This window comes from Chlorocebus sabaeus, chromosome 7 (assembly GCF_047675955.1).
Source record: "Chlorocebus sabaeus isolate Y175 chromosome 7, mChlSab1.0.hap1, whole genome shotgun sequence".
In the NCBI taxonomy this organism is placed as follows: Eukaryota; Metazoa; Chordata; class Mammalia; order Primates; family Cercopithecidae; genus Chlorocebus; species Chlorocebus sabaeus.
This window is the reverse complement of record NC_132910.1, coordinates 28,413,635-28,423,932: the sequence shown is the minus strand read 5'-3', so window position 1 is coordinate 28,423,932 and position 10,298 is coordinate 28,413,635. Positions and strand designations below refer to the sequence as shown.

Sequence of the window (10,298 nt, the reverse complement as noted above, 5' to 3'; positions counted from 1 at the left end):
GTTTTTTTGGAAATTTTTATCAAATATCTTCAGAGAAGATTATTTCCTGCCTTATCTTCAAATACTGGAAAGGAAGGGTCAAAGACAGTAGCTGGCCGGGAACAGTGGTTCACATCTGTAGTCTCCCAGCACCTTGCAAGGCTGAGGCAGGAGGATCACCTGAGGTCGGGAGTTTGAGATCAGCCTGACCAACATGGATAAACCCCGTTACTACTAAAAATACAAAAATTAGCCAGGCATGATGGCATATACCTGTAATCCTAGCTACTCAGGAGGCTGAGGCAGGATAATCGCTTGAACCCGGGAGGAAGAGGTTGCAGTGAGCCGAGATCACGCCATTGCACTCCAGCCTGGGCAACAAGAGTGAAACTCTGTTTCAAAAAAAAAAAAGACAAGACAAGACAGTAGTTTATGTTCATGGCAAGCACCTCTCATCACAGTCCAGTTCCAAAAAAAAATTTCAGTCTTTCCTACATTGGCTTCTGCCTTGTCTGAAATCAGCACATTCCATGGAAGAAGGAGTCCTGCTTTTGTTGCATCTTCTATTCTAGGGTTTAATGTTAGTAAATGAGTAACTGTAGCGTTCATACAAGGTTCCCTAAGACTCCTGCAGCAGTCGACCAAGCCCAGGGACACAAGTGAATCTGGAGATTCCTGAGGCCTTGTTTTGAAAAAGACTTGAAATACACATAGGAAGAAAGGCATAAAAATAAATGTTCACTTGTCTCCGCCAAAAAAAAAAAAAAAAAAAAAAAAGGCAGCTTGACGCTTCCTTGACTTATTTCCTCTGAGCACTTTCCCCACTTAATATTAAGGAGGAGTTCTTTATATTATTTGGTGAATGGGGACTTTTTTTTTTTTTCCTCTTGGTATCTTGACACTAAGTTCGTTTGGGGCGTTTACTCCTCTTACATTCTATCCCTGTATAGATAAATGAAAAATATTTTAGAAGCTGTTAAAAGAATTCTAAAGTGTGGGCAGATGCTAAGTGATTATGACAGTAAATAATTTCTTTTGTTCCTGTAGGCTTTAATATCTCTCCTACAAGATAGTACCTTCATAAATTGTCTTGTGGAAACATTATCTAAAAATTTCATTTAGGACAAAGGAGACTAGAAGCTTTTGTCATTAAACATGAAATAGCCTTGCTTTCTTTACTCCTAGAAATGTAGGCAGTATTTCTAGAAATATTTAATGATAGCGAACCACTTCCTGGCCATCAATTTGATTCCCTTCCATTTTCCTAGACTTCTGAAGAGGTCTCACTTCACACTATTTTGCATTACAGAACACAGTCTTTATACTTCTTCTTCTTCTTTTTTTTTTTTTTTTTGAGACAGGGTCTCACTCTGTCACCAATGCTAGAGTGCAGTGGCGCTATCTCAGTTCATTGCAACCTCCACCTCCCAGGTTCAAACGATTCTCCTGACTTAGCCTCCGGAGTAGCTGGGATTACAGGCACACACCACCATGCCCGGCTAACTTTTTGTATTTTTAGTAGAGACGGGGTTTCACCATGTTGGCCAGGCTGGTCTCAAACTTCTGGCCTCAAGTGATCCGCCCGCCTCAGCCTCCCAAAGTGCTGTGATTACAGGCATGAGGCATCCTACTCGCCCACTGCCTTTATTCTGATAGCTGTTTCTCACCTGCTTCCTTACTCTGCTCCTCAAAACAAGTCTGAAATCCTTTTCCAGTAAAAATCTACTCTTTGGACACACAAATAACAACTGCACATTAGATTTTTTAAAATATTTGTTTTAAGATTAAACACAAGCCAAAAATCACCATAAGGTGACTATTTTTGTCCTAAAATTTAGTGCAAGCCAGAAACTTCCAAGGCAGAGGCAGTAAAAAGTAGTGATTGAAAGCATACCACACTTTGGAGACAGTCAAGCTGAGTTTGAATCCCAGCTGTGCCCCTCTAAGCTATGCGACCAATATCGGGATTTACGTTACCTCTTTACCTTTTGTAAAATAGGAACAACAAAAGTACCTACTATAGAGGAGTGCTGTGGGGATAAACACAAAAGAATGCAATAAAAATGCTTAGTGTAATGTTTGGTACACAGTGAGTGATCAACATGTATTAGTTAGTCTCTCCTTCCCCCCCCCCCCCCCCCCCAGAGGCAGGGTGTTTCTGTGTTTCCCAGGCTGGTGCAAACTCCTGGGCTTAATAATCCTCTCCTTGGCCTCCCAAAGCGATTACAGGCATGAACTACCACAGCTAGAAATGCGGTGTAGAATGGTAGTCTAACTTGACTATTTAGAATTACTAAATATAAATTATTTACCAATACACAGATAATATGTTTTCTTTATATGTCCTATTTATTTTCTTGGGGAATTTCATAAACTTTCGATTTTTACAACTACAATTCATTGTAAAAACAATTATTAGTTATTAAAAAAATATAGCCAGCCACAGTGGCTCAAGTCTGTAATCCCAGCACTTTGGAAGGCCAAGGCAGGCAGATTAGCTGAGGTTAGGAGTTCGAGACCAGCCTGGCCAACATGGCGAAACCGTCTCTACTAAAAATACAAAAATTAGCCAGGCGTGGTGGCGTGCGCCTGTAATGCCAGCTACTCAGGAGGGTGAGGCGGAAGAATTGCTTAAACCCAGGAGGTTGCAGTGAACTGAGATTGCACCATTGCACTCCAGCCTGGGTGATAAGAGCGAGACTCTGTCTCAAAAAAAAAGGAAAAAAAAAAGTGAATTAAAGTAAGGTCTTACAAATGAATACTGAAGAACAAGAATGTCCATATTGGCTGTGCACAGTGGCTCATGCATGTCATCCCAGCACTTTGGGAGGCTGAGGCAGGTGGATTGCTCGAGCTCTGGCATTCAAGATCAGCCTGGGCAACGTGACAAAACTCTGTCTCTACAAGAAATACAAAAGTTGGCTGGGCATGGTGGTGCACACCTGTATTCCCAGCTACTTAGAAGTCTGAGGTGGAAGGACTGCTTGAGCCTAGGAAGTTGAGGCTGCAGTGAGGTGAGATTGGACCACTGCACTCCAGCCTGGGTGACAGGGCGAGACCTTGTCTCAAAGAAAAAAAAAAAAGGAAAAAAAGAAAATATCCATATTTTTTGTTCAGACAACTGCAACTGCTTACCTGCCTATTAATTACTTCTAATTATATTTATAGTAATGTAGATTAAATTGTCACTGGCAATCTCACAGGCGGTAAGATAGTTTTAATAAGGATAAGTATATAATTAAACGGGAGCTCTTAAAGACTCCTGGTAACATTTTAATTGGTTTAACCTTCTGCCTTGCAACTGGCAACTGGTATTCAGTAAAAGCCATAAAAACATAATATTGTTGGACCTAGGAATAGCCCCAAAGAGGTTATGAAGATGTTAACTGAATTATTTTTCTTTTTCATTTTTTGGGTAGCAGCTTTATTATTATATAATTCAAACAACATAGAAGTAACACATTTAAAGTGTACAATTCAATGGTTTTTAGTACAGGTTGTGTGTCCCTAATACAAAAATCTGAAATGCTCCAAAATCCAAAACCATTTGAGTGCCAACATGACACTCAAAGGAAAGCTCATTTTGGATTTTCAGACTAGGTTGCTCAACCAGTAAGTACATAATTTAATGCAAACATTTCCAAATCTGAAAAAAAAGTCTAAAATTCAAAATATTTCTGGTCTCAAATATTTTGGATAATACTCAACCTGAATATTCAGAGTTGTGCAACCATCAACACAATCAATCTCGGAACATTTTTCTCACCTCGAAAAGAAACCTTCAAAAAACTAGTTGGGCGTGGAGGCATGCACCTGTGGTTCCAGCTACACAGGAGGCTGAGGCAGGAGGATTGCTTGATCCTGGAGGTCAAGCTACGGTGAGCCATGTTCACGCCATTGCACTCCAGCCTGCAGCCTGGGTGACAAAGCAAGACCCTCTTTCCAAAAAAAAGAAAAAAGAAAAAAAGAATCCCCATATCATTTCACTATCATCCCCTAATTCCATGCCTACCCCTAGCCCTAAGCAACCACTTCCTTACTTTCTGTCTGTATATATTTGCCTATTCTGGATATTCATATACATGGAATCAAATAATATGTGATCTTTTGTGACTGGCTTCTTTCATTTAGCATACTGCCTTCAAAGGTTACATATGTTACAGCACGTATTAGTATTTTCTTTTTATGGCCCAATAAGATTCCATTGTATAGGTCGGGTGTGATGGCTCATGCTTGTAATGCCAGCACTTTGAGGCTGAGGAGGGAGGATTGCTAGAGGCCAGGAGTTTGAGACCAGTCTGGACAACACAGCAAGTCTCATGGCACCCCAACCTGCGTCACGGAGCTAGACCCCATCTCTTAAAAATAAAAATTCCATTGTATATAGATGTATCACATTTGATTTATACATTCGCCAGCTGATTAACATTTAGGTGGTTTCATCTTTGGCTATTATGAATAATGCGAACATTTGTAAAAACGTTTTTGCATGGACAAGTATTTTCATTTCTCTTGGATATATATTTAAGAGTGGAATTTGCATTACTTTTATTGGAGTGAAAATCAGAAGCAATTTCATGGTCTAACAACGGAATTATGTTACACTCTCAATAGTATTATGCAGAAATGCTACACTCTCAAGAGAAACATGCAGAAAAATGGTGGCTTTGTTGAATGAAGACCAAATAATAATAGGCTACATGAAGTGAAAAAAAGAAAAAAAAAAAAAAAGGATACAACCCACTTGAAATCCTCCTAGGGCTTCCCATGGGACTTCCCATTCCTTCTTCTGTTCTATGGCATCTGTCCTCTGCTTCCACATCCTGCCTCAGCTGTCTGAGGGCCAGCCACACTAGCTTTCAGAGATTCTTAGAAACGTCTCAGCTTCGGAGCCTTTTCACATAGCTTCCTCTGCTTGTATCATTCTTTGCCCAGTGGTTTCAAGTCTCATCTTAAATGTCACTTCTTCAGAAAAACCTTCTCTGATATCCCAAACCAGGAGAAAGGCAAGTGTTTCCATAGCAGCCGGAGATTTTCCATCTTAATGGTTTTGATACTAGAATTGTTTACTTGGTCAAATATTGAGAGCCTTTTATATGCAGGGATACAGGGTGAAACAAAACATGCAAGATCCCTGCCACCTGCGACCTTATATTCTAGGGAGGGGATACATGTACAAGTAAACAAATAAATGCACTTGGTAATTTTACATACTGATAGCTCAATGGTTTTCCTCTGTTTGGACTGTAAACTCCATGAAGGCAGGAGCTATGTCTGTCTGGGCTACTTCCAGTTTGCTGAGAGTCTGGCCACTAAATAAGCTCGATACATATTTTTTCGCTGACAATTAAAACAAGTATATGAAAGACAGAAATGAGAAAAAACGGGACTTCTATAAATGGAGATCTAGCTCTTCCTCTTTCAAAACTTTCTGTAATACTACATAGCTTTAAATAATTAAATCAATTAAAATAGCAAAAAGTTACCCTTTGTAGTAACAGAACCCCAAATAAAACCCATTTATGTCACCACACACTCGTTAAGTACCTGGTAATAAAACCTATTCTGAAATACCCAGACGTGTTGGTTAAGTGGATAAAATCCAATTGGCGCATTGCCAAAGAGGTTCCTCCCCGTCAGCAGCATAGTTTATAGTTTTTCACAGAGGCTTTAAGCACCCATCATTTGATTCTCCCTCATTTTCCGATTTCTAAAACCCTTTAGAATCTCCCTCCACCCACACGATGTGGCAGCGAGAAAAACCGCAATTCTATTTACACGTCAATGGTAATACATAATATTTTGCCAGGTCAACAAATTTGCAAGATCTCCACCCAAGAGATCAGTATCCCCTTTCCAGTGAATCATTCTAAGACGCTGGAGACGAGTAGGGCTAGATAAAACCAAGCTACCCTAAGGCTGGACCAGAGGAGCCGATCGTGAGCTCCCTTCCCCCAAGCTCAGCGCTCGGCAGCCTCTTTCTTCCCCAGGCGCATGCGCAGCGCACTCCCCGGCCACCACACGCCTCCTCCATGGGGTCGGGAGACGCTGACGTCACCGTGCAGTCTGCAAGCAACCCTTCCGCTCCTTCAAGGAAAATGAGTCCACGGATATTCTTAGCCCCCAGAAAATGTCCTCCCTCTTTCCATCCCAGTGTCAACGACTTCCCCAGCCCGTCTCCTTTCGGCCGGACTTCTCTGTACTTTCGTTGGACCAGGAAGGCGGAGGGAGGGAAGAGGAAGAGTGAAAGACCAATTCCGTGTTGTTTACCAGGAGTGGGCGAGTCAAGGAATCGGTCCGCGAGGGCGGAGCCGTGGAAGCCGGCACTTCTTCCTTCTTTCCCCTCCCTCCCCAGCCTTCCCAGCGAGCGGACGCGGCAGCGCCTCTGTCTCGCTTTTTCTTATTTTTTCCCCCCTTTCCCCTTTCTTTTTTTTTTTTTTTTCTTTTCTTTTCCCCCCTCCCCCCCTTTCACCATTTCCTCTCGGAGGCGCTTTCCCCGGGCAGGGGCAGAGCCGGTCTCACCCCCCCGCCTCTCCCCGGCCCCCGCCGCCCTATGGCGAGAGGGAGCCCCCTCCCCACCCAGGCTCGAGCGGCGGCGGCCTCAGGCCGGGGGTCATCATGGAACTAATTCGCTGACCGACCCAGCGCCCGCAGCCGTGCGTCCCGCTCGAGCGCCAGCGCCGGCGCCCCCCGACCCGCTTCCCCCTCTTCTCCCTCCTCAATCGGCCCCGTCGTCCCGCGCGCACCGCCGCCGCGCGCCGATGAGAATGAGGTGGTAACGGGCCCCCGGATGACCCCGCATCACCACTGTGAGGCCTACAGCTCAGCCGGGGAGGAGGAGGAGGAGGAAGAGGAGGAGAAGGTGAGGGGCGGGGGCGGGGGGCTCGACGCGTCTCCGCGGCCGGCTTACGCGCTGGGGCCTCGCTGCTGCCCCCGCGCTGCCCCATTGGCAGCGCCCGTGGCCGCGGGCTGCTCGCTGGAGACCCGCCCTCCCGCATCCCCCAGCCCGGGGAACCTCGGGGCAGCCCTCTTCGTCCTCTCCGGCCCAAACCGACCCGGCACCTGCCCAGTTGAAAACAGCGCTACTGTGTTCCTTTTCGGGCCAATTTTTCTGTCAGCCAGTAACTTTTTTTGTGGCAGCGGCAAATTAGCTACTCTGTAGTGCGTGTTGGAGGCTTTACGAGCCTGTGTTAATACACAAAGAAGGGGACACACCCCCACCCTCAGGTTGAACGATCCTGCTGGTACACCAGGAAGATTACTAACTTTGCACAGCGGAGTGAATGCCAAATGAATGGGGTGAACCTGCGGTGCTGTGAAATTCGGGGGAGGGCAACGTTACCCAGGGCTTGGTGCGGGTGGGTGGTGGGAATCCGGAGGAGGTGAGATTTGAGTTGTACCCTAAAGGCTCGATTAAATAACTGAAATTTGAAAGGAGGACAAAGAGGCGAGGCCTCTGCTGGAGCTAGGAGGTTCCGTTACAGATCCTTTTGGCAGAAGTTGACATTTGGGTAGCAAAACAGTGGAATGTGTTTCGGGAGGTAGGATGGATTCGGACTCTGAAGGGGTTTGAACTAAAATATTTATGTTTTATTCTGTCAATGGCGAGCCACTCGACTTAAAGCAGCAGGGTATTACGGTAATGACGTTAAATAACAACACTTGATGAGGCTGATTATCTGCCAGGCATTCTCCTAAACGGCTTGCAATTCATTTAATCCTCCCAAGGCTGGTAGTAGGAGCCTCATCTTACAGATGAGGAAAACTGAGACGCCTCAAGATTAAGTAATTTTCTCCTTAGGCAACACGGCTAAAACCCGGTAACCAGAATTAAGCCTAACTCTATGCTGTGTGGTATCTCCTGAAAATGAGTTTGTTAAAATAACAGTGTTATCTGCTTCTAGCTTTTCCAGGTCATTTGTGGCAGATGAAATAGAAAGGATTGGACAAATAGATTAAGAAATAATGGACGGAATAGATTTAGATTGGCTAGTCTGGGACCAGAGAATCTCCGAGAGATTCTGAGCCCCTGGACTAGAAATTTCTTGATACCGATGAAGGGACGACTAAAGTTCAGGAAAGACGATCTGCAGTTACAGATAGTTTATGTGGTAATGTGACATCCTAGTAGGTTAGAATGGAACTTAGCATGTGTCTTGGTCAAAATTGGAAACTTGAGTGTGTTGTGTCCGTGTTTTATTTTGATTGTGTAATACATTAAAAATGAAGAATATTCATCTTCCTGTGTATGTTTCTTCGTCTTTAAAATGGGCTTTATGGCTGAAATGGGGGTGTAGTAAGAAAAATAAAAATAAACTCGAAAAAAAGGGCTTCCCACAATTTGATTAAATTGTGGGAAGGTTACATGAGTTAATATGACATAGCGCTTTGAACAGTAGGCCGTCAAATAGTAAGCACTCAGTGCTTTTACTTGTTAAGCTCTTTACAAGTGAAGATATTAATTATTAGGCATATGCTCAACTCCGGAGATTAACATCAAATAATTCATTATTAGAAAAGGCAAGTCTACCAATAATCACAAAGCAACTAGATGTAAAAGTAGAATTATGTCCAAGTACAGATGTGGGAAGGCAGAGCACAACAGCACAAATCCGGAGAGTCTTACAGACTGATGGCTACTTTAGGAAGGGAAGTATGAACTAGAGGACATACCAAGCTGAAACAACAGTGTGTACAGCCATGGAGATTAGGAAAGAGCATATACTTGGAATCGCAAGTACCTTTAATTCATTGTTTCCAGTGCATAAAGTCAAGGAGGGAATAGTAAAACTTCAGTTTCTTGTATGGCCACATTAATCCCTCATTTCAGAAGGGGAACTAAGTTTCAGAAGTCAGCACCAGTACAGGATTATTAATGGAATTAGTATGATAATGATGGCAAATACAATAATAGATATTAGTGAAGTTGTTTATATTGTATACCCAGCACTGTGCAGCACTTTTCCTCAGAGGAGCAGGGGACCGTGTATGTATATCTGTAATAGTTATGCTGTACAATAAGCCTTTTATAAACTATTGCCTCAGACATTAAGCTATTTGATAACCGTGGAGAAAGGAGAAGCAGCAGCAATTGAGAGAATGGAAGGAGAAATGTGAAGCTGGCATAAAGTTTGTGTGTGGAATATGCCAACCAAAATAGTCTTTTGTTATTTCCTGCTTTTCTAAAAAAGCTTGCAAAATTGGATATGACCAACGATAGACATACAGTAACAAAATAGAACTATATAGTTCTGTTTATTCAAACAGTAAAATTGTGTTTTAAATGTTTGCATTTTATTTCTTAGCAGAATTTATTAATCCAACTCAAAATGTGTTTTACACGTTAGAAAACAGGCTTGTGCACTGTCAGTAAAAGAAAAGCCAAGCCCATGCTTTCTGTATCATAGTATGTCTTACTAGTCCTGTCTTTTGTTCTCTCTTTATATAGAACATACATTATGACCCTTTACTGCTAAATATTTCACAATAATAGTAATACTTGCTTACAGAATCACAGCAAAATTTTCAATTTTGGTAAATTTTACAATCGATACATTGACTTGTGTAATCTGTCCCAGTTATCTCATTTGACCCAGTAATGACCTTTACACCATTTGTCTCCTTCCAGTACTGAATCCAATTGAAGGTCAGGTATTGCAGTTTCTTTTCTATCTTTTTTTTTTTTTTTTTTTTTTTGAGACAGAGTGTCCCTCTGTTGTCCAGGTTGGAATTCAGTGGCGTAATCGGCTCAATGCAACCTCCACCTCCTGGGTTCAAGTGATTCTTCTGCCTCAGCCTACCGAGTGACGGGCTGCAGGCGTGCACCGCTACGCCTGGCTCATTTTTGCGTTTTTAGTAGAGATGGGTCTTACCATGTTGGCCAGGCTGGTCTCCAACTCCTGGCCTCAAGTGATCCACCTACCTTGGCCTCCCAGAGTGCTGGGAGTACAGGCATGAGCCACCCTGTGCAGCAATTTTTTGTGGCCTCATTTAATCTGCAACATCCCCAAAGGTATCCCCCATTGTTTTTGTCTTGCAATTATTTGTATCCCATTTTTATTTTATTTTATGTATTTATTTATTTATTTTTAGAGATTGGGTCTCACTTTGTTACCCAGGCTGGAGTGAGGTAGTGTAATCATAGCTGACTGCAGCCTCAAACTCCTGGACTTATGTAATCCTCCCACCTGAGCCTCCTGAGTAGCTGAGACTACGGGCAGGCGTGTGATATCATGCCTGGCTAATTTAAATTTTTTTTTTTTTTTTGGTAGAGATGGGTCTCGCTCTGTTGCCCAGACTGGTCTCAGACTCCTGGTCCC

General features: G+C 43.1%; 1 protein-coding gene across 3 annotated transcripts in view; it reads left to right on the top strand.

Annotated features, from left to right (window-relative positions):
* Positions 1–6,316: 6,316 nt before the first annotated feature.
* Positions 6,317–10,298, top strand: part of CCNI (cyclin I) — a 28,664-nt gene continuing 24,682 nt past the window's right edge. For 2 of the 3 annotated variants that reach the window (XM_037989038.2, XM_007998969.3), the window contains exon 1: positions 6,322–6,841. In XM_037989038.2, the coding sequence (XP_037844966.1) occupies positions 6,770–6,841 (72 nt within the window). In that variant the 5' untranslated portion in view covers positions 6,322–6,769. Of the gene's footprint in view, positions 6,842–10,298 lie in introns of all 3 variants that reach the window. The other variant, XM_007998968.3, reaches the window with a different exon arrangement.